General features: G+C 52.9%; 1 protein-coding gene and 1 long non-coding RNA gene across 3 annotated transcripts; one reads left to right on the forward strand and one right to left on the reverse strand.

Moving 5' to 3' along the window:
* Positions 1-253: 253 nt before the first annotated feature.
* Positions 254-15,779, reverse strand: RPS6KL1 (ribosomal protein S6 kinase like 1). Its single transcript, XM_077910003.1, has 11 exons — positions 15,683-15,779; positions 14,145-14,432; positions 12,779-12,903; positions 11,822-11,914; positions 6,085-6,132; positions 5,592-5,724; positions 4,185-4,793; positions 3,670-3,759; positions 3,411-3,493; positions 2,042-2,137; positions 254-1,717 (listed from the first exon to the last, which is right to left on the reverse strand). Exons 2-11 carry the CDS (start codon positions 14,407-14,409, stop codon positions 1,622-1,624), a joined length of 1,638 nt encoding a protein of 545 aa, XP_077766129.1. The 5' UTR covers positions 14,410-14,432; positions 15,683-15,779; the 3' UTR covers positions 254-1,621.
* LOC144320902 (uncharacterized) lies at positions 1,803-5,080 on the forward strand. Of its 2 annotated transcripts, none has more exons than XR_013386520.1 (3): positions 1,803-2,679; positions 2,832-2,991; positions 3,133-5,080. It is a non-coding gene; the product is annotated as an uncharacterized LOC144320902 (long non-coding RNA). The 2 variants fall into 2 exon arrangements; XR_013386521.1 differs by having other exon boundaries at positions 1,803-2,321.
* Positions 15,780-24,238: the final 8,459 nt, after the last annotated feature.

Below are 24,238 nucleotides of genomic sequence, written 5' to 3' on the forward strand. Positions count from 1 at the left end.
AGGTACCTGACCGTCTTTTAAGACTTCTTTTGCTACTTGTATTTCCCACAGATCCCAGTGCCCCCTACATGCCATCGCTTCCTCAGTTCAAAGCTTCTCTGCAGGGCACAGGCTGGCAGGCCCTTCACCAGCCCCACCTCCTACCTTCTGGTGGACTCCAAGCTCTCTACTGTCCTGGAGCTTCTCTGGGGGAGCCCTCCGCTCTCCCTTTTGGCAGGGCTGCTCGTTGCATTCAGGAGGCCAGGACACCATAGGCAGCAGCAGACTTTATTGGGGGGTAAGGGGGTGGGGGGGGGCGGTATGGACAAGCCCCAGGGAAAATGCACACAGGCTGTGCTTCCCAAGTGCCCTCTGCAGGAGCGCTCCCTACCCCTAGACTTAGCCTTGGGCCTTTGCAGCCCGACTGGAGCTGTCAGAGGCGCCACCTGGTGTTGGTGGGGACACACTGGAACCAGGGAGTTGGGGGCAGAGGTCTGGTGGAAATGTGTCCTAGGGGCCACACCCCAGTGACAGGGTGAGCACCGAGAGGAATAAGATGGCCCCCAACCTGGGGAGGGGACTGTCTTTGGGGTAACTACTTACCCCAGCTCTTCAGGGACCAGAAATATTTTGCTTCTGGCTAAAAGCTTAGGCAATCATTCCATGTGTTTTGTGAAGTCACAGTGGACGGTGAGCTGAGGTGGACCCTCACGACGAAAATGCAAAATGGTAAACAGGACAAACGCCCAAGAAGAGAGAAGGGAGTCCTAATGGGCACGAAGTGTGGTAGTGGCTTCAGCCTGGAGGCTGCAGCACTGTGGTCCCCACTCAGGCCCACGGGCAGGGCCCCCTCTCCACACTGGTGGGCTAGCTGGGGAAGGGAGCTCTTTATTCAGTTTTCAAAAGGACTCAGTGGCAGAGCCATGCTTCCCCCCCCCACCCCCTTTTCCTCTCCTGCCTGCCTTTGGTTCTTCAAAGTCTGAACTCACAAGGGGGCATGGAGGGAGGGGAGTGGCTCATCCTGTCCCCCAGCTCACCTCATGCCCCTGACATTCCTGCTTCCCCAGCCTCCCCACCCCCCACAGGAGTAGCCTGGGAGCCAGAGAGGCCCGCTCGTTGCCGGCTAGGATGAGCAGGCGGGGCAGCCCTGGTTGGGGCCCACTGAGCCAGTGGACCAGTATCCTGAGATGAGTCTCCAGAGAGCTGTCCCAAGCGGGCGCGTGGCAGCTAGTGAGTCAGGAAACCTTGCAGCCCACTGAGCAGGCGGTCAGGAGCTCGGAGCCAGTGCTGCGGAAGGCACCCTGCAGTACGGCGGGTCTGCAGCCAAGGTAGAGGGAGCTGCTGACTGGCGGGTGGAGGATGGATGGGCCGAGGGTTCGAGCTGCCCGGCGGGTGAGCTCCCGGTCCCTCCCCCTCAGCAATGACCAGAGAGGGTCTGCAGAGCCGGCTGGGGGACGCCCAGGCCCTTCTGGGCGGTGGCGAGGGGGACGATGGTGCCCAGGAATGGCGCTGAGCAGGAAGGGCAGCTGCCCTGGCTTCTTTGTCTGAGGGTCACTGATTAGAGGGCCAGCTCTGGGTGGCAGGCAGAGGGGAAAGAGATCCAGACCAGTCCAGCAGCTTCCACGACCCACTCTGCCCTCTCTTACCCCACCAGTTTGCTCCACTGGGTAGTGCTGAAAAAGGGGTGGGCCTTGAGCTTGTTGACACCCAGGCGCCGGGCAGGATCAAACTGCAGCAGCTGTGGAAAAAGCCCGGAGGGCTTAGCAGGCCTTCCCAGCCCCTTCGCAGAGGCATGGGCTGCCTAGGGGATGGTGGGGGGGGGGGGGGGGCGGGTGTCCCTAGTCACCACTCCCAGCCGTCTGGCCCTCGGAACTCCCAGTGGTACCCTGGGGGACTTGTGTTGTTTGGCCACCAGCATATACAGATCTGTTGTCCCCATCACCCTCCTGCACCTGGCATCAGACATCCAGCATGTGGGGCTGCCGTTCACACCAGGGCTGTGCCCTCCCAGCACCCACCCTTGGGCCAAGAAGCCACCTCCCCAAGGCCAGCTGTAGCTCACCTCAGTCAGCAGAGAGGCCGCTGGGTGACTGAGCCATTCAGGCAGCTGGAGCTGGGTATGGGGCTGGATTCCCGAGGGGTGGCTCTGCGACAGTGCCTGGGAAGACATGGAGGGGGCAACTCCGGGAATGTGTACGCTCTAGTGGCAGCCAAGATTTGCTTACCCCCCCACGTCCCCTCCGATGGGGATGATGGTTGCCTTTTGCTTTGGAGCTACTGCACACCAGGCAGTGGGAGATGCCCGACATCTCTGATCCATAATTTCCACAACAGCCATCAGAGTAAGTCCTAGTATCCTTAATTTAAAGGTAAGAAGCAGGCTCGGGGAGGTAGAGAGATTTATGTGGAGTTCAGGGTTTGAACCCAGGTCCCCCTGGCTCCCAGCTTGCCAGAAGCATCGATCTTGGGTTGCATTCGGGGCAGGCACTCTACCAGGAACAGCACTGGCCCTTGTCTCCTTACAGAAAGAAGATGTGCACAGCAGGCCACAGTATGCCACCATCAGGGCCACGGCAAGACCTCCCTGCGCCCCAGGACGGTGCAGCCCTGGGGCGCAGAGAGGCCTTTTGGGGGTCAGAGCCCCAAGAGGCAACCAGGAGGAAGGCCAGGAGCCCTGGGCTAGAGAAGCGGTGGGAGGCGGTGAGAACCCCACTCTTGGGGGCTGTTTACAGCCAGGAGCATCAGAGGCCCCAGCTATGGGACAATGACAAGAGGGCGCCTGGACAGATGGCAGGCCACACTTCAGTCATTTCCTGCCCAACTGTGGTCTGGCCTTTCCCTCCCTGCCCCAGGTGTGGTGCTGAGCTCATGGAGGACACAGAGGGCGGAGGCCGCCGCCCCCGGCAGGACTGCCTGCAGGGGCAGCTCTGAGCCCTCGGCTGAGCCCGGCTGGACAGGGCAGCTGCCGGCCAGGATGGAGGCCCTCTCCCGTCCTTCAGCCAAAATCTGGAGGTTACAGCCCAGATGTGTGTGGGTGGGGGAACGAGCAGTGGGAAGAGCTTGGGGGATGATGATTCAGGAGCCTTCCTGGGAAGAAGAGTTGTGTCAAATTCCATCCTCCCTCCAGCCCTGCACCCATGTGTTCTCTTCCAGAAACCTTCCCTGACTATCCCAACTCAACTCTCATTTACCCAAGCCGACAGAGTCACTTGTTACAGCCACTAGTGTGGCAGGGGTGCTCCGTGTATCCGTGACCTGGGTGAGTGGCCTCCCAGGTCTCTCATGGCCTGTGGGGGCAGTTGGGGGGTGGGGACAGCCAGGTCTTAGAGAACCAGGTGGCCTCAGCCCCTACACTGGCTGGTTGGACTAAGCCGAGCCCATCCTGCGCTCAGTGACACCCACGGAGCTCCACACCCGGCCCAGCTACTCACAGTTCCAGTCAGCATTTCATACAGCAGAGACCCAAAGCTCCACCAGTCACAGGCCTCCGTCAGCTCAGAGATCCCCCCCACCTCTGTGGGAATAAGAACACACACGTCCCAGCCTCACCCAGGAGGGCTGGTCTCCACTCTACTCGTCCTACCCAGACGTGGCCCCTTCCCTCTGTCACCCTCAGTGCCCCCCAGCTCAACCCACAGAGGCACCCAAGATCTAGACACCGCCCCCCCGCCATCCCCGCTCCCTTCTTGCCTGGGGCGCTGTAGAGATTGTCCAAAGCCTCCCTGCAGCAGTGAGGCTCCACCTCTGACCACTGGCCAAAATACGTGAGCCGGATGTGACCTTCTCATCCAGTGCACGCAGGGAGGAATAAAGGTGAACAAAAATCGTGGTCCGTCATCACTGAGCAGGTGATGACGGACCAGAGCCTCCCCCCACAAGTCACAGAGCAGGAGCCAGCGGCCACACTGGGCACAGCCACCCTCAGGCCTGGTCCCCTGAGGCCCAGAGACAACCAGGTATTCCTGGGAGCTGCCGCCCTGGACTCGGGGTGAGGAGGGGAGGGCTGGTTTTCCAGGCTCGACCTTGGCCAACCAGACTGTGTGGAGTCCTGCATGAAAAGGCCGGGGGGAGGCAGAGGGGGCAGATAGCTTCCGAGGTCCCCTTGACCTTGGGGCCCTCTCATGCTGGGTTGGAGGCTTTGGGGGCCCCGTGTGAGAGGTGGGGTGAGGGTGGCCTAATCCCTGCGCCCCGGCCTAGGCACCTACCTGCCTGGTCCAAAAGCAGGTTCCGGGGATTGAGGTCTCGGCACAGCACCCCCTGCTCGTGCAGTGCTTCCAGGGCCACCAGCATCTCGGCAGCCCACCGCTTCACCTGCTCTTCCTTCACACACCAGGCACCCCTGCCGCACCCCGGGCTGGCCCGATCTACTAAGGGGCGGCTCTGGCTTCGGCCTCGGCCACAGGCCCCCAGCACCCGGACAGCCCCCTGATGAACCCAAGGGAGCCCCCAAGAGGGCCTCATGTCCGAGCTCTGGCCAGGTCCTCGCCCAGTTTGGAGGTGCAGGCGGCCACCTGGGGCCTTCAGAAGGTCCGAGGGGCAGGAGGTATGGGTCCTGGCCGAGGGGTCACCTTCGGTCTCTCTCCATGGAGTGATGGATGGGGCCTCCCTGGCTGGGGAAAGACTCCGAGAAGTCCGTGGAGGCTCCAGAAGGATCCTGTCCTGCAGGTGGGTGGGGCCCAGGGGGAGCAGCGCTGGGGTCTGGAGGCCGAGGGGTGAGTTGAGTGAAGACTTCGTCCTTTCTGGGGTGGAGCCAGACCTGAGCCCAGGTTGTTGGGGGTGCTTCTGGGAGAGCAGGTGGGACCAGAGAGTGCCTCCTGGGCCATGCAGGGGGGGCAGGGGAGAGGAAGAGTGTGGACACCAGGTCCCCAACTCCTGCCTCCCCTCATGTCCTCACCTGTGCCCCCTCCCTCCTCAGCCTGGAATGCCCTCTGCTGTCCCTCTGACTCACCCAGAGGGGACCCTGCCTCACAAGCTGGCACAAAATAGGGGCTTAACCCCAAGGTAGTTGTAAATTATCACTCCTGTCCTTGGTTTGGGTGGTAGGTTCCCCAGTGCTCAATATATTACACTTTCTACTTTCTTTTCTTTTCTTTTTTTTTTTTTTTAGGGAGAACAGTATAATAAAACTTAAGTAAAAAAAATAAAAGAAGGCCAGGCAGGGACCTGCAATGACCATATGTCATGATCCATGTGTCCTTCATTTAAAAAAAAAAAAATCGTTATAATAGGGTGATCGATAAATATCTGTGCCATGACCCCATTGCTGTCCTCATGGCTTCAGGCACCACTATCCCACTTGGCCACTCCAAAGAATGGGCACAGACTAGAAAAGTGAAGACCGAGACTGGAGGAAATGGTGACAAAGGGTACATCTGCACCAACTCCCTCACTGCCCAGGCCGTGAGCCTCCCACTCAAGGTGTCCCCTGCCCCCTGCCAGCACCTCACAGAGGCCACAGCCTGATCCTGCCATCTGCTCCCAGCGCGCCTGGGTCCCCTGGCCGGGGCTGCACATCTGATGCAAGTTACCCCCTCCTCGTGCTTGGCATTTTAAGGAGATGAAAGAGGACACGCCAAAGGCCTGAGGAGCTCAGGGCCCCGAAGTCCCCTCACCTTGCACGTGCTCCAGCTGCAGGAAGATAGAATCCTCACTCACGAAGTACCGAAGCAGCTTGGTCATGTAGGGGACGCCATGCGGGATGATGGTCAGCCGCTCCCGGTTCGCCACATGACACCTGGAAAGGCTCTGGGGGCAGGGCAGGCAGGTCAGCTGGGGCCAGACCAGAGAGAGGGTGCCCTGCCAGGGGGTGTCCTAGCCTGGCTCTCAGCACAAAGAGATGACAAGGGGTAGATGCCACCCCTGAGTAGCAACCGCCTCCCCCAATTCCCGACCTGGCCCCCACCCTCAATTCCACCATGGAATCTAGGCCCCCCACCCTCCAAAATAAGGGTGAGACAGGACAGGCGTTTGTCTGGGAGGCAGGGGACATGCTCAGGGGCAGACCAAGCAGCTTCTAGATTTGGAGGGAGCGTGGGATAGGGGGTTCCCCACAGGGGAGGTTTCCCAGGGGGAATGCAGAGTGGCAGGGGACTAGGTGGCACCTGCCTTCACCACGAAGGTCCCTCCAGTTGCTGGGTCCTGGACCAGCTGCACCTGCCAAGATCCAGGAGGCACCGGTCAAGGCAGGTGCTAGTTTCTGGGGCCCCATGACCCAAGCCCCAGCCCCCCAGGCCCCCCCACTGAGGCCAACTCACTCCAGGGCAGGCTGTAGTGGTACAGACCGCGCCCCTGGCCCCCACCAAGCCGGCATCGATCCTGTCCTGCTCATCCACCTTTGTCAGACCGGCAGGATTAGCGCAGGTGCCAACCCTCAGGTCAGCCTGGGAGCCTGAATCTGTCCCCAGTGCTCTCTGGGCTCTCCCTTAGGGAGCCCTGGCACAGCGTCCCGTTTCCTGTCTGCCCACTTGGCTATAAGCAACATGAGGGCAGGGAGCCCCGTGTTCCCAGAGTCCCACACAGTGAGGGATGCTGTAGGTGCCTCATACATGCACGGCGAGTGGCCCATCTTGCAGGCTTGCGGGTGTCACGGCTGGGCGGGACCTTGGAGCCAGTCACCTCTTCTGATCACATATTTTACAGATGAAGCAGCTGAGGCTCTGAGAGTGCGGCCCAAGGTCACCCACAGGCCGAGCCGTACCCGGGAACACACGGGCTTGGCATGCTCCTTCGGGTCCCTTCCCCTGCCTGCCCACCCCCCTCTCTGGAGGCTGTCTTGGGAGAGCAGCCCTCTTCTCCTGTGGCTTCTGGTTTGAGGCAGCACCCTGCCAACCCCTGGGTCAGGGCCTTGTTTGAAGTTGAGTCCCTGACTCATCTCTGTGACGGGCAGGGGTGGGCCCCAGCCACAGGAGAGTGCAGGGGCAGCTGGGGCAGGAACGCAGGAGGTTTGGCCAGGTGAGGGGCAGATGGGGGCAAGCCCACCACCCTGCTGTTGTGACTCCTCGGCTGCCCGCCTGCCCTGCAGACACTGCCCCACCCTGAGGTGAGGTCAGGCCACCAGGCCATCACAAAGGCTGCATCCGAGGATTGGGGTGGCAAAGGGGCAATGAGTTTAAATCCTGGGGAAGTGAATGTTCTCATCTACGAAACAGGAATTACAAATTACATTACTGATTTGTTGAGGCCATAAATAGAAAGGCCCTAGGGAGACCTGGGTGGCTCGGCAGTTGAGTGTCTGCCTTTGGCTCAGGGTGTGATCCAGGGGTCCCGGGATCAAGTTCCATATCGGGCTCTGCACAGGGAGCCTGCTTCTCCCTCTGCCTATGACTCTGCCTCTCTCTGTGTCTCTCATGAATAAACTCTTTAAAACAAAACAAAATAAAAACCATAAAAGCTCTTTGCTTCTATAAAGGCCAGGAGAATGCTAGTTTTCCCACCTGCCACATCACACCGCCTCTCTTGTTCAACTGCAAAATGGGGTCACATCATAGCTCCTGTGGGTCAGGAGGAGGACCCCATCACAGCAGCCACATAAGACACCCTCAGTAACCTGTTCTGACTGTCCCTGACACTGTCATCGGGGGACCCCATGCTGGCTACAGAGCTCTTCTTCTGTGCTAGGTGCTTTAGAGGGATTGTCTCACTGTAGCCCCCACAGCCCTACCACGTGAGCATTATTAGTGACCCATTTTAGTGATGAGGAAGTTGAGATTCAGAGATGTGATGTTACCAATAGTCCCGCTGCTAAATGGTGGTGGGACCAGGATTGGAATCCAGGCAGGGCTGATCCCCAAGCCCTGGAGACCTAACTGCAAGGGGGGCACAGCCCGGTGACCGGGGGCGCTGCCCTCCACCGTGGACCTCAGTGCCCCCATCACCAGTGCCCTTCCTGAGGCAGCAGAGATGCATGCCTTCCGACCGCCAGAGGTCTCTCCTCCAACAGCCAGAGATGGATCCCAGCCTGGCCCCAGCTCCTTGACCAAATTTGTGCAATGTCTGAAAAACCAAGGAAGAAAACTCTGGGGTCATTTAAGAGAATCAAGTTTCCCACAAGTACTGACACCCTGGATAAGTCCCGACTGTCGCTTGCCAAGTGGGATTCCCTACCACCTTGTCCTGGCAAAGGTCCGCTCATACAGAGTCCAAAAAGCCAGCAGTGATGGCTGGGGAGAGCCAGATATAAAACTTGATCAGTATTCTGGAATGAGTGTGTTTAAATATATACGTATATTTAATACACGCCTGCACACACATCCCTAACTAGAAAGAATTAAACCAGTACATTAATAGCCATTATCTTGGAGCTAGGTAGGATGGTGGGGAATATATAGATGTTGTTTCAACTCCTTTCTCTTTCCGATTTCAAAAGCAGAGGGAGCATTTTTCCCCTTAAAGCAAGCAAATAAAAAAAAATCCCCTTCCTCTTTTGCTCAGTTTAACTGGGGACAGAGCACTAGCTAGTCACTTGACCTTATGAACCTCCGTTCCATTCTCTGTAAGACAATTTTTTTTTTAAGATTTTATTTATTCCTGAGAGATAGAGAGAGAGAAACAGAGACACAGGCAGAGGGAGAAGCAGGCTCCATGCAGAGAGCCCAATGTGGGACTCGATCTCAGGTCTCCAGGATCACGCCCTGGGCTGAAGGCACACGCTAAACCGCTGAGCCACCCATGGATCCCTAAGATAATTATTAATACGCAGCACTGTCCAGGGCCCCTGGGGGGCACAGTCAGTTGAGTGTCCGACTCTTGGTTTTGGCTCAAGTCACAATCTCGGGGTCATGAGACAGAGCCCCCAGAATTGGGCTTTGTGCTCAGTGCGGAGTCCACTTGGGTTTCTCTCTCTTTCTCTCTCCTCTCTTCCTTTGTCCCTTGCCCCCACCCCTGCAAGCAAGCTCTCTCTCAAATAAATATTTTAAAAAATAAAATGCAGTACTGTCCAATAGAATATGAAAAAAAGATAGCTACACTCTCCAATACAGAAGCCATTAACCATATGAAAAGTTATCAAGCCCTTGAAATGTGGTTGGTATGAATGAGAAGCAGAATATTTCATTTTAACTAATTTGAACTTCTATATAGTCTTCTGTGGCACCTTCCTGGATGGGGCTGTGCAGGATAGTGCTTTTTCCCCCAGGGCTACCTAGAGGGTTTAATGCAACAGTTTTGCAAATGAGAATGTGCCTTACTAATGTCAGGTGAGTGTTGCCATTTGGAGGGTGGAAGGTAGTTCTGGGCGCCCCCTTTGCATCTTTTTATAAAGGGAACTTTTTTTTTTTTTTTTTAAGATACCCACTGAGTTCTTGAGACACGGAACAATGAAAGCTTTGGTGAGACACATTAACCCTTCCTTTAAGTAATGCCCAAAGTATCAAAATCCCAGGAGGACTCTCTCATGGAGCAAACAAATCCAAAAGTTCCAAACAGATTCCCAAACCCCACGCCCCACAGGGGCCTGGGATGTGAACCAAGGGGGCAGGGCAGGGGCAGGAGCAAACCAGAGGACTGGTGTCCCATGGAAACGGACAGCACCCCCACTCCCCTACTCCTGGCTGCTACTGGAGAATGTGAGCCAGCATTTCCAGATCTTCCAATCTTACAGGAGAAGCAGGAAATCTGGATTTCTATACGAAACCTGCCAATTTTTAAATGTTGGTAAGTAATGATCATTTTAAAAAACACCCCTGGGGTGAGCCAAAAAAACAAGAAGTAACTTGGATGGCCTTCATTTTCTTCCCCATCCCTGGCTCCTACATGAGGCTCAGCAAACACGTGGTGTTATCTCTCAGGCCCTCCCATGCTCCCGGAGAACAAACCCCTGGGTATTGTAGCCAGAGGCCTATCTAGTCCCTGACCCGACCCACAGTTCCCCGCAGCCCCCTGTCCCTTGCCAGTACCTCTTTAGCCCCTAGGAATCCCCATCCCAGACCAGCTAACCTGACAACTGGGCATCTCTGGAGGGCGCTCCTGGCTTCCTGAGCAGGCCCTCTGCCCCTCCATGGGCCCTGGGCAGCTGGCCCTCCTGCCAGGATGTGCCCGGCCACGGCTGTAGGACTGACCACACCCACAGCACATCCAGGCCTGGCTGCGGGGACCTGGCCCAGTGGCCCTACCACCTCTCCTTATTTGTGGAAGATGGTGTCCCGACTTGGAAATGACACAAGAAAAGGAAGCTAGATCTCAGGGGGGGGCGGGCGATGGGGGAGGTAAGCTCAGTGCCCAAGAAAGGGTAAAAATGCAAAGAAAGACAATTTCAAGACAGAACGGTTGGGCTTGGCCTTATACATTAAGGCATTAAGGCATTTCCACGTGCACAGGCCTCAGAATACTAGATTCTGAAAATCCTTTGCATATGCGTGTCCTGGGGTCAAACAAATTCGGGAAATTGTACTAGAGACCTCCTTCTCGGAAACTCATGGTATACGTTTGCATCCTGAGAGCTCTGCAAACTGGAATAATTAAAAAGGCAGCATCGTGTCACTTTAACCCACGCTTGTTTGACCTGGAGCCCTTCTCTCCACAACACCTACAGTGCAGCGGGGGTCCCCGGTGACGAGAAGGCGGTGGCGGTCACCTCCCGGCCTGGCAGTCGGAGCCGTTGTGCTGGGCTGCGGCCACGCAGACTAGTGTAGTTGGAGGGAAGGCAGATGGAAGCTGGCCGGGCCTTGGCTGACAGACTGGGGCCTGTTCCAGGGACCCGGGGAAGCAGCTGGAGCGCGGCTGGGGGACGGGAAGCCCGCACGCCTCCCTCCGGCTCGCTCTTGTCACTAGCATTTAGAGCCATCAAACACGTATCAAATGTTTCAGCGTGTGCCAGGCCTTTCCCAAAAATTATTTCACTTTAGTTCCCACATGCCCCCTTCGGGGGCGGGAGGGTGGATTCTTATCCCACTTACAGCCGAGGAAAACCAACGGGGAGGTGATGGGGTTGCTGTGGCCGCACCGTGCACCGAGCAGCCATCCTCTGTGGGCTCCCAGGCTCTGCAAAATCCCCCGATGAGTGTTTAAATTACAGATGCCTGGGCTTGACCCTGGAAATTCTGACTCAACAGGCCTGGGGTGGGGCCCAGGCGTCTCTTTTTAGGAAGCCCCCCAGGTGATTCTGATGAACAGTAGGCCTGAGAAAGAACCACTTTAGCAATTACCCAGGTGCTGCCTGGGTTGGGGCAGAGGGTGATCGAAGGCTACAGGTTCAGGTCTCATTTGACCCAAGTGTCTATCCATCTGACTCCCCCTAATGAGTGTGCCACGTACAGGCTGCAATGTCGGCTCCCATCTTCCTGCCTGCCCCAAATTAAGGGAAAGGGCCTCAGATGGGGTCAGGATGTGGAGGGGGGCAGGAGGAAAGGGGCAGAGCTGCCGAGGCCCCTGTGAGAGCAGGACAGGCTTCTGGAGAGGGGTGTACATTTCCACCACAGGAACTCCTCAGCAATGCTTGGTGGGGAGAGGGTGGCCGCAGCCCTGGGGTGCACAGGGAGTGTGTGGGCAAAAGGGGGGAGTGCAGGGCGCTGTGTGCCTGGCAGGGTGCCCCGGGCACTGCTTCTCCTATGGCTTCTGTCTTGAATCTCTGAGGAAGGGCCTTTCTGTCTGGGCTGCAGGCTGTGGACAAGGGACCATCTGCCTCTTCAGTTCCCCTCTTTCCTCTCTAGGACCTGACCGATGTGTGCTGGCGGGGGGAAGGGGGAGGGGTGGAGTGGGGAACCACTGGACACAGCTGGTCTCCCTGCCTTGGACCCACTGACCCCTTTCCAGCCCCTTCTGCAGAAGCCGGGGGAGCTGCTCTCTCTCCCCACCCACCACCACCATTTGCATGCACCATGTCCTTCGGCACCAAAACATCACTCACCTTCTCGATGACCCCAACCACCCTGCAGCCCCTCAGCTGCTCCAGAGCAGAGCTCAGTGTGCGAATGGGCCGGAGCCTCAGGCTGCTGAAACCCTGCAGAGGTGGGAGACAGGTCACGCAGACTCAGGATGCAGCCCTCCTCCAGCTGCCAGGACAGCAGGGGCACAATGGGCAGAACTGGGGTACACAGAGCTCCCTCCTGCCCCCAGGGAATAGAGAAGTTGGCCCTGACTGGCAGGGGCCCACACAGCCCTCTCCACCTCTGCACCCCCCGCCCCGCCCCCCCCCAGCCAACCCTCCTCCAAGGCCCAGGGAGTCCTCAAGCCTCAGAAGCCCTGTCTTGAAAGCCCCACCCATGGGAGGCAGGCGCTCCTGGGGCTGGGGAGATAACCCAGGAACTTGTGGGTTTCAGGGAACACACCTCAAAGACCGAGGCACGTGGCCCAGGCACCTGCTTTGGGGAAAGGCAGCCTAATAAGATGCAGAAGAGAAAATACATTGACAACACTGCTGTGCGTTTATCGAAGAAAATCCGAGAAGTGGATCCACACAGTTCAAACCCGACTTCTTCACGGGTCAGCTGTGCTCACTGGGACCCATTCAAACTTCCACAGATGTGGGAAACTTTGAGTGTGTGCACATCAGGCCTGTGCATGAGCTGCGCATGGGAGTCTGGAGGTGGTGTGTGTGTGTGTGTGTGTGTGTGTGTGTGTGTGTGTGTGTTTACCCTGCGCAGCGGTGTGAGACAGGCCTGGAGATGATTCACTAAGTGTTTGAAGATGAAAGGACGAGGATGGTGTGGGAGACAGAGGACGCCAGCAGGGGAACGGCAGGGGGGTAGCTCTGCCCCTGGCATGCACCGTGTACCAGTGCCTGCCCTGCAGCCTGGGACAGGAGGTGACAGTCCTCTGGCCTGCAGGAGGGGGCCCCCAGCTATCTCCCCCAGAGCCTCCTCACCGTGCCAGGGCTGGCTCCATCGCCCAGGGTCCTCTGCAGGTGGCAAGTGAAGATCTCCTCCGCCCGCCGCAGGTACTTGGTGATTTTCAGCTTCACGGCCTCACATCGCTCCTTGTTGGGGTCAACTGTGGGGCAAGGGCGTCACCAGGACCCACCCTGGCCCCGGAGGGCTGGGGTTCTGGCTCCCTCTGCCCCGCACAGGAGAGCAGTGCCTACTTCTCAGGCTGGTCTGCAGGCTGTGCCCCCACACCCGTTCCCCGGCCCTCCTCTGGGTGGGAGACTGGCAGGTGGGGGCGGAGAAAGGAGATGGAGGGAGAGGCTGGGAACCGCAGTCAGCCCTCAGCCTCCTGCACTTCATGGTTGGCACCCGCCACCCCACTGGCTGCCATCGCACCCTGAGAAGGAGCAGTGTAGGGATTTCCATGTCTGTTTTCAGAGAAGGAGACAGAAGCTCCCAGAGAACACCCCCCTAACCATCTCTGATACCCTGTGTGAAAAGACCAGAGTGGGGACCCAGACTGGAAGAGGAACGGATTCACCAAGTGGTCAGAAGTCCAGGTGTCGGGGGTCTCTTTGGCAGGGGGGTGGGAAGCTTGAGGCAGGGCCCAACTCTGACCCCCAGCCTGACCACCCTCAGGGATCCTTCCCCTGGAGAGGAAATGCCTCCCTTTGCCCTGAACACGCTGCTGGCAAGCTCTGGAACACCAGAGAGCCCTTCGGCTGGACAACACGCCTACTGTTGTTCTTCAGGGCTCAGATTAAAGTTCTAACTTCTAGAAAATACCCTATACTGGCCCAACCTGGCCTCAACTTCTCTCTTTTCTCCCCTCATTTCCTCCTCAGTGCTCTTCCCAACCGAGACGGTAATTAAGGTAATTACCCATCAGTCAACTCATCAGTCTCCCCCACTGTAAGGCAGGCCCCAAGTGGGCAGGAGCCCAGTGTCTAGGGACAGGCAAGTGTGCTGAGTCAGGGGCCAGCCTCTAGAGCCCCAACCGTTGAAACCTCACATCTGCCCTGATAGCTATGGACCCTTAAGCAAGTGATTTAGCTGCCTGGTACCTCAGTTTTTGCATCTGGCAAATAGGAATAAAAATAGTTCCTACATGTTACATCATCAACATATATAGTAATTCCCATTACTGTGAGGCTCCCATGAGTTAATACAGGTAAAGCCCTTAGACCAGTGTCTGGCATATAGGAACTGCTCAATAAACGCCAGCAATTATCACCGCCCTTCACAGAGGCACTGCGGGGCCAGCCCAGAGCCCTGTTCACTCAGCACAGATGGACAGAGAATGTGGTGGGGGGAGCCCCAAGTCCCCCTTCCCCACCGGCTCCCCTCTCTGCCCAGCCAGACCCTCACCGTGCACGCCTCGCAGCAGTACGTCCACGCCGTTCTGGTAGTGGTTGAAGGCTGCCTCGTAGTCCTCACTGACATCACGCTCCAGGGCCAGCCGGATCTGTGTGGCTGCATCCACCAGGTAGTCACGTTTGGTCATGTCAGAGGCCCCGGGAGCCACCAGATTGCGAATCTGCTCCAGGTACACACGGGCCTGGGACCGGGCTCGGGAGCAAGGCTCAGGCTCCAGGCCAGGGCCAGGAGGGCACTCGCAGGCCACCAGGCTCATGGCTGCTGCGCTGCAGTGGGGACCTGAAACAAACAGACACCTTAGGGAGGTCCCGGCTGGGAACAACACCCCGTCCACACCCTGATTTCCTGAAAAGTGGGAGACTAACACTCTCCTCCAAGGCCTGGAGGGATCAGAGCTAATGTGGGTAACATCCCTCTATCGGGCCAGACCTTTTCTAAAGGGTGATAATAGAATAACAACATACTTGGGGCTCTTTCATTTCAAATTCAGATCAACAGGTATTTCTTGAGCACTGGAGACAGTGGAGGATATCTGTGACCCAGAACTGCCTTCACAGCATCTCACAGACAAACTGGTACCTAGCACATGGTAAACATCTGTTGGCCACACGCCGAGGCTGTTCCTCACACTGTTCCCTCCATCCTGCCTGTGTTCCTGGTCATAATCCTCACACAGAAATCTCCTTTATCCTTCAGGGTTCAGCTCAATGGCACCTCCCTGAACAGGAGAGATTGTCCCTGCTTTATCTTCATTGGTGCCGAGGTCAAGTGAGGACCCCCCCCCCCAGCCCCCCAGCCCCAACAGAACCCTAGCAGAGAATTAGGCACAAGGCCTGGCCTTAAACCTGTGGGCAAATGAAATGTCCAAGTGACAGATTCTGGATGGAGGCTGAGGAAGGAGGGCAGGGCCAGGGCCCCAAGGAGGCCACATGGTCCAAGGACCTGACAGCAGCTCCTCCCTGAGCAGTGGGTGACACAAGTGGCCAAAAGGATAAGAAGGATAAGATAAGAAGAGCCGCCTCTGCCCCCCCCCCCCCGTCCCCCCCCAAGCCGCAGCCTCAGTGGCACCTGTGCTCTCAGGCCTCAGGGAGAAGGGCAGGGCCTGAACTTCCAAGAGGAGGCCACCTCTGCCTCTGCGGAGAGACAGACCGGATAGGACAGGATGGGGAGTGGGGCGGGGAGGGAAACCCACGTCCCCCAGCCGGCGGGGAGCTCAACCCCGGCCGGGATGCTGGGTGGAGGGAAGCCGCACCCTCCCTGCTCCCCCCACCCGGGACAAGCAGCTCGGAGGCCTGTGATGGGGGGGAGGGTGCCGAGGCCCGGGGCTGGGCCGCTCGAGTCGGGGCCCCGGGCCACCCCCCGGGCTGGGTCCCGCGGGGCAGGGAAGCGGGGCGCCCAGCCCCCGAGCCCCGGCACGAGGTGCGCCACCCGCGCGGTGGGGCGGGGGGGGGGAGCGTGCTGGGGGGGAGGAGGGGCCGCCCGCGCCTGCAGGACCGAGGCGCGGAGGAGGAGCCGGGCCCAGCGCGTACCTGCCCGAGCCGGGAGCCCGGTCCGCGCGGCCACACCTGCCGCAGCCCTCGGCGCCGCCGGACCCCGCGCCCCGCCGCGCGGCCGCGCCTCCAGCCAGGTGCAGGGCTCCGCCGCCGCGCCCCGGCCATTGGCTGCGGATGAGCTCATCCTCTAGCGTTAGAATAAACCGCCAATCAGCTCCCGGCTCCGTTTCTGCCGGCCCTTAAAGCCCCAGCTCCCCGGGAAGGGGTGGGGGTGCCCAGCATCACCCAGGGGTGCGCGAGAGCCCGCCCCGGAAATAAGCCAGCCGCGGTCGCAGGGATGCTCAGTCCGTCGAGCTGGGCCTCTTGGTTTCAGCTCAGGTCATGATCTCGGGGTCCTGAGATCGAGTTCTGGGAGGGCCCCGCGCTCAGCGAGGAGTCTCCTTGGGACTCTCTCTCCCCCGCCCCCTGCCCCTCCCCCTGCCCGCCCTGGGGCTCTCTCTCCAAATAAATAAATTAATTATTTTTAAAAAAGGAAACCTAGGCTGACTAGAAAACGTGCATGCTACCGTTGGGACTTTTCTCATTTGTTATTTCATTCATTCATTCATTCATTCATTCATTCATTCATTCATTCAACTATGTAATACTTCTGTATTGAGACGGTGCTACGCAGGAGTGAGATGCTAAGGCCCAGCGCCCGAACAGTCTCTGCTCACGTCTTTCAGGGGGTTTACCGTCTAGGGAGGGCTATAGGGATTAAAGAACTAAAGAACACAGTTGATATTTCGTTCCAGGTGTGGTCAGGGCTGTGTGAAAGGAGCACCACAGGGCCTATGAGACTTATAAGGAGGGGAATGACCTGGGCCGGGGGTCAGAAGGTTTTCTGGAGGAAGTGATATCTGAACTGGACATGCAGACCTCACCTGCACCCCAGTGCTGCACTCATACTGACTTTAGCGCACTTGCTCTCCCCTAAGATACCTTATCACACGGTTCCCCTTTCCTGAATCCCAATGTCTCCTCCTCTGTCCTCACTCCCAGTCAGACAGGTGCTTCCTCTTTTCCTTGAAAACACTGGAGCTGGGGATCCCTGGGTGGCGCGGTTTAGCGCCTGCCTTTGGGCCAGGGCGCGATCCTGGGGACCTGGGATCGAGTCCCACGTCGGGCTTCCGGTGCATGGAGCCTGCTTCTCCCTCTGCCTGTGTCTCTGCCCCTCTCTCTCTCTCTCTCTGTGTGTGACTATCATAAATAAATTAAAAAAATTTTTTTTAAGTTAAAAAAAAAAAAACACTGGAGCTCTCTTCTATTTGCTATCTGCCCACCAGCCAGATCTGCACCCACATACTGCCTCCCACCTCTTCCCACAGATGACTTGTCTGTGCCCCATTGAAGGCCAGCTTCCACTTGGGATCAGCCCTACCCATCACCTACTCCAGGACACGGCACCAGCAAGCTTCCCCTCTCTCTCCTTAATTAATCATTAAGGAGAAAGCATCATTAATTTTTGGCTTCCACTGGATCATTCTCATCTGATACAAGCATAACACTGATTCTCCCATTTTAAAAGCAAAACAAGAAAACTAAACAAAATAAAACCACTCTTGGCCTCACTCCTCACTCCTCCCTCTATCTAGGTTTGCAGCAAAGCTCCTTGAAGAGAGGTCTATACTCACGGTTTCCAGCTTCTCTTCTCCTACTCTTTCTTGAACCTGCTGTGATGACACTTCAACATTGCTCTGAAATTGCTCTTGGCTGGGGTGGTGGGGTGGCTCAGTTGGTTAAGTGGTCAACTCTTGATTTCGGCTCAGGCCATGATCTCAGGGTGGTGAAATGGAGCTTGGTGTGGGTCTCTGAATGTAGCTCTGCACTGGGTATGGAGTCTGCTTAAGTCTCTCCCTCTGCCCTTCCCCTGCCAAACCCTGGCCACTTACTTGCTCTCTCTCAAAAAAGTGGAGGAGCGGTGACTGGGTGGCTCAGTCAGTGCATCCAACTTGGTTTCAGCTCAGGTCATGATCTCAGGGTGGTGGGATCCAGTCCCACATTTGGCTCCACTCTCAGCAGGGAGTCTGCTTGAGATTGTCTCTCTCCTTCTGCCCCTCCCCACTCACATGCTGCTCATTGTCTCTCTCTCAAATAAAATCTTTTTAAAAATGAAATAGCAGGCAGCCCCGGTGTCCCAGTGGTTTAGCGCAGCCTTCAGCCCAGGGCGTGATCCTGGAGACACAGGATCAAGTCCCACATCGGGCTCCCTGCATGGAGCCTGCTTCTCCCTCTGCCTCTCTCTCTGTGCCTCTCATGAATAAATAAATAAAATCTTAAAAAAAATAAAAATGAAATTGCTCTTCTTAAATTGAATATAATTCACATACCATTCAAGTTTAATAGTCTAATAAAACATCTCAAATTCAACAAATCCAGAACTGCAGTCTTAAAATACAGCCTACAGGGCAGCCCGGTGGCTCAGCTGTTTATCACCGCCTTCAGCCCAGAGCACAATCCTGGAGACAAGGATTGAGTCCCATGTCAGGCTCCCTGCATGGAGCCTGCTTCTCCCTCTGCCTGTGTCTCTGCCTCTGTGTGTGTGTGTGTATGTCTCTCATGAATAAATAAATGGAATCTTTAAAAAAAATATAGCCTACAGAGTTGGAGAAAACATTTGCAAATCATTTATCTGATAAGTGTCTAGCTCTAGGATATATCAAGACCTCTTACTATGCAACAATAAAATGACAAATAATCCAATATAAAATGGGCAAAGAATTTGAGTAAATACTTCTTCAGAGAATATATACAAATGGCCAATAAGCGCTTGAAAAGATATTCAATATCATTAGTCATTAGGGGAATACGACTTGAAAACACAATGAGATATCATTTCACACCCACTAGGATGGCTCTGATTAAAAAAAAAAAAGATGGAATGATAACAAGTGTCGACAAGAATCTGGGGAAGTTGGAACTATCATACATCACTGGTCAGAGTGTAAAATGGTGCTGCTGCTTTGGAAAGCAATTTGAAAGTTCTTCCAAAAGACTTAGTGTATGATGGGACAATCCACTCATAGGTCTATCTATACTCAAGAAAATTAAACACGTGTCCACACAAAAACTTACACATGAATATTTATAGTGGCTTATTCATAATACTCAAAAAGTGGAAATAATCCAAACATCCATCAACTGATGAATAGATAAATAAAATATGGCATATCCACGGAATGGAATATTATTCAGCCATAAAAAATAATAAAGTAGGGGCGGCCCCCGTGGTGCAGCGGTTTAGTGCCAAATGCAGCCCAGGGCATGATCCTGGAGATCCTGGATCGAGTTCCACGTCGGGCTCTCTGTATGATGCCTGCTTCTTCCTCTGCCTGTGTCTCTGCCTCTCTCTCTCTCTATGAATAAATAAATAAAATCTTTTAAAAAAAGTAATGAAGTACTGACTTGTGGTTGAACCTTGAAAACATTATCCTAAGTAAAAGAAAGCAGACACAAAAGACCACAGATTGTATGAGTCCATTTATATAAAATTTCCAGACCAGGCAAATCCATAGGGATGGAAAATAGATTTCAGGGAGTGGGTAATGGGGAGTGGCTAAAGAATAGATTTCTTTTGGGGATCAACAAATGTTCTGGAATTAGTGTGATGGTCGTACCACTTGTAAATATATTAAGAACCACCAAATTCACATTTTGAAGAGGTGAACAGTATGTGAATTACATCTCAATTTAAAAATGATCATAATGAAAAGGAAAAAAAAACTGGACCTCCTTATCCTCCCCAACCTGAGACGTCTATCTAAACCCTCTTCCAGCTCCATCCTTCCAATTGCTCAGGCCAAAATTTTTGGAGCCACCTTGGCTTCTATTTTCTCACACTCTACATCCAATCCATGAGAATATCATACTGGTTTTTCCTGCAAAATATATCCAGACTCTGAGCACTTCTCACCCCCGCCACTTCTCACCTCCACCTCCAGTGGTATAATTTTTATAGGGCCATCTTCATCTCATACTCTCATACCTGATTTACTGTTGAGGATTCCTCCTGGCTTTCTGTTTCTACCTTTGCCACCCTCCAGGCACTTCTCAACACTGTCAGTGGATCCTTTCAAAGCCCACGTCAGATCCTGTCCCTCTTCTACTCCAAAGTCGGCAAGAGCTTCCATCCATCTGAGAAAAACTCAGTCTCTCCTATGACCCCCAAGGCTCCCATGGTCACCCTTCTCCATTATTTCTCCAGCTTCATCTCCTAGCCTCACTCACTCAACACCAGTCACTCTAGCTTCCTCATTGCTTCTGGAATGCACCCAGCGCTCCCATGCCAGAGCTTTTGCCTTGCAGTTACCCTCTGCCTGGAATAGTCTGCCTTTGGACTTCTGCCTGGTAAACCCTAACCTTGCTTCAACTCATTGCCCTGCTGTCACTTTCTTGAGAGACCTACTGACTACACCCTCCCAACACCCCCTCTCCCTTACCCTACTCTACTTCTTTTCCATTATTCTCAACCCATTAGCATGCAATATCACTTACTTACTTATTTTTATATGTTTCTTTTCTTTCCTTGCCTCCAGGCAAGATCCACATGGGCAAGGGCCTTTATCTGCTTTGTTCACTGACTTATCCCAAGTGGCTACAACTGCATCTGGTACCCAGTATTGCTCAGTAAATATTTGCTGAATGAATGAATGAGCCCCAAAGGATGAGAAAGAATTAACCAGGAAAAGCGTTTGAAGAGGTCAATGGAGGAGAATTTCTGGGCAGAGAAACGGCATGCATAAATGTCTTAACAAATTCACAGAGAAAAATAACATTTGTACATCAAACAGATGGCATGGCATAAAATCATTTGAAAAAATTTAATTCTCATTCATGATAAGAACAAACTCTTTACTTAACAAACTCTAAACAAACTTATGAACCTCCTTAACTTGATAAAGGCTTATCTACCAGAAACTTAGAGCAAACACCATGTGTAATGGTAGGGCATTAGAAGCTTTCCCAGGGTCCAGCTGTCCTTCAGGCATATGGCAGGATCACACTTCTCTGCCCCTTTGGAAGGGGCTTGGCCATGAGACTTGCTTTGAAATGTTAATGGACAGAACAAGAGTTACTTCAGGGTGGAAGCTTCAAAAGCCAGTGTATAATTCACTCCGCCCCTTCCCTCGTACCACGGGGAACATAAAAGCGCGGGGAACATAAAAGCGCGTTCATGGAGGCACATGGCCTCCCTCAGCCTCTCCCTCTCTGAGAAACAACAAGGAACTCCTCCTGCCCCGTGACTTGCATTGGACAAGAGGTGTGAGAAATGAATTTGAACGAGAAACCAAATTATTGTGTAGAGCCACAAGATCTGGAACTGTTTGTTATTGCAGCATACCCTGACCCATCTGGAATGATACACCCAATGCAGTCAGAAATGAACCAATGCCTCTACTCTTAAAAAAATATATTGGATGTTACAACTTATGGGATAAGAAATAAAAAAACAAACAAGGGGATCTCTGGGTGGCGCAGCGGTTTGGCACCTGCCTTTGGCCCAGGGCGTGATCCTGGAGACCTGGGATCGAATCCCACGTCAGGCTCCCGGTGCATGGAGCCTGCTTCTCCCTCTGCCTGTGTCTCTGCCTCTCTCTCTCTCTCTGTGACTATCATAAATAAATAAAAATTAAAAAACAAACAAAACAAACAAACAAAAAAAAACAAGAAGCTTAAAGATTGGGAGGGAAGAGGCCAAATCTCCATTACTTTTGATAATGTGATTATCTACCTGGAAAACCTAGAGCAACAATTGATGAGTTCAGCAAAGTGGCTGGATGCCAGATGAATATTTACAAATCAAGATCTTTCCCATTTGTCAGCAATAACAATTTGAGAATATAATAATTTTTAAATCCTTTTCATCATCGAAACAAAAACTGTGAAATACTTACAAATAAACTAATTAGAAATATAAGACCTTCATGGAGAAAACAATAAAATTGTATTGAAAGACACAAAAGGACCCAAATAAAAGTGCTGTGTTTTGTAATAGGATGACTACCATTGTAAAGATGTTGATTCTCCCCCCACCATTAATTTAAAAATCCAATGCAATTCCACTCAAAATTTCAAAAGGACTCTTCATAGAACTTGAGAGGATGCTTCTAAAATTCCTATGTCTATTCATTCACTTCACAAAAACTTACGGAGGGCCTGCTATGGGTGTGACTCTGTTCTAGGTACTGAAGATATAGTAGTGAATGAAACAAATAAAAAAACCCTTCTTGGAGCTCTCATTCTTAACGGAGAAAACCAATAATAGGGACCCTGGGGTGGCTCAGTGGTTGAGCATCTCCCTTTGACTCAGGGCCTGATTCCAGGGCCTGGGGATCGAGTCTTACATCGAGCTCCCTCCGAGGAACCTGCTTCTCCCTCTGCCTATGTCTCTACCTCTTTCTCTGTGTCTCTCATAAATAAATTAAAAAATCTTTTTAAAAAATCATAAACACATAGATCTCATGGTGATTATAGACAGTATACATAAATGTGCAACAATAGCCCCTTGAAAAAGAACAAATGGGTTAGGAGCTCGCCTTACCAGATCAAAAGATGTATCATAAAGCTGCAATTTTATTTATTTATTTATTTGTTTGTTTGTTTTGTTTTGTTTTGTTTAAAGCTGCAATTTTAAAAACAGGTGATGGGTATGCATTAATAGAGGATAAGAATAGAATAGAGCCCAAAATCAAACTCATGCATCTTGAAAGATTTGACTCAGGATAAAAAAGCGATTTCAAACCAGTGAGACAGGATGAATTCTTCATAAGAAGTATTGGCACAATTAAATCAACTTGTGGAAAAAAAATTAATCCCTAATCATAAATAAAAATAAATCCAAGTTAAAATTCTAGATGAAAAAGAACCAGAACAATCTCAAATTATTAAAAGAAAATATCAAAGAATGTCAGTACAATCTTTGGGTAGAAAGTGCCTTTTAAATATTCCTAGTGGGAGGGATATGTAATTATACATTTTGAATGTTGGTTTCTCAGAACCATTTGAAGTAGAAATACACGTAATCTATGACCTATCAGTTCCACTTCTAGATATTTAATCCAGGAAAACACTTGCCCACATACATAAGGATGTATATGGATTTTCATGGCAGCATTGCCAGCCATATCAAAAAATTGGGAAAACATTTCAAATTCAGTATATTATAGAATATCAATATAAAAATAAATTAATAAAATGTGGCATTTCATGTACCAAATTATTATTATTCAGCATTTCCTAAAGATTTATTTATTCATTTTAGAGAGAGGGAGTGTGTATGAGTGGGGGCAGGAGTAGAGGGAGAGGAAGAGAATCTCAAGCAGACTCCTCACTGAACATGGAGTCCAATACCGGGCTCAATCTCACAACCCTGATACTATGACCTGAACTGAAATCAAGAGTTGGATGCTTAACTGATTGAGCCACCCAAGATATTCCTATTATTCAGCATTTTAGAAGAATGAATCAGAACTAAATCTGTGTGTATGAACATGCAAGTTCTCAAAACATATTGTTGAGTAAAAACAGTTCCCAAATGTTACCTACAGTGTGATAGCTTTTATATTTTTATTCATTAAATACACACACAAAACAATACTATATATTATTGACATATTATACTGTATTAGGATTCTTCAGAGAAACAGAACCAGTAGGATAGACACGTAGGTAGGTAGGTAGGTAGGTAGGTAGGTAGATTTATTACTATAAGAAATTGATTTATGCAATTATGGAGGCTGAGAAGACCCACAATCTGCCATCTGCAAACTAGCAACCTAGAAAAGTCTGAACTAAAGGCCAGAGAACCAAGAGATCTGATAGTATAAGTTCCACTCCAAGTCTAAAGCTTGAGAACTGACGGTATAAGTCCAAGGCCAAGGGCAGAAGGTCAAGGTCTCAGCTCAGTCAAGGCAGAGAATGAATTCTCCTTTCTTCCATCCATTTGCTCACCCACCTGGGGGAAGGTCATCTGCTTTATTCAAATGCTAATCTCATCTACAAAGACTTTCACTGACGTTCTTCCTTCCTTTTAAAAATATTTATCTATTTATTTACTTCAGAGAGACAGCAGAAAGGAGGGGCAGGGGGAGAGGGAGAGAGAGTCTCAAGCAGGCTCCTCACTGAGAGCAGAGCCCCATGTGGGGCTCAATCCCACAATCCTGGGATCACGACCTGCACAGAAACCAAGAGTTGGATGCCTAACCAACTGTGTCACCCAGATGCCCCGATGTTATTTCTCCAGAAATAATGTTTAACCAAATATCTGGGCACCCCCATGACACATTGAAGTCGACAGATACAATTAACGATCCCAAATAGTAATAGCTGACCTCTATTCGGTGCTTACTATGAGCTCATCCTAATCTTAACCTAACATAGCACATCTTACATGAATCTTAAAACAACACTATTAAAAAACTGAAACAAAACCAAAACCCAGGGATGCCTGGGTGGCTCAGTGGTCTAGCGTCTGCCTTCGGCTCAGGGTGTGATCCCAGAGTCCCAGGATCAAGTCCCACATCGGGCTCTTTGTGTGGAGCCTGCTTCTCCCTC

The sequence above is a fragment of the Canis aureus genome, chromosome 9 (genome assembly GCF_053574225.1).
Source record: "Canis aureus isolate CA01 chromosome 9, VMU_Caureus_v.1.0, whole genome shotgun sequence".
Taxonomy (NCBI): Eukaryota; Metazoa; Chordata; class Mammalia; order Carnivora; family Canidae; genus Canis; species Canis aureus.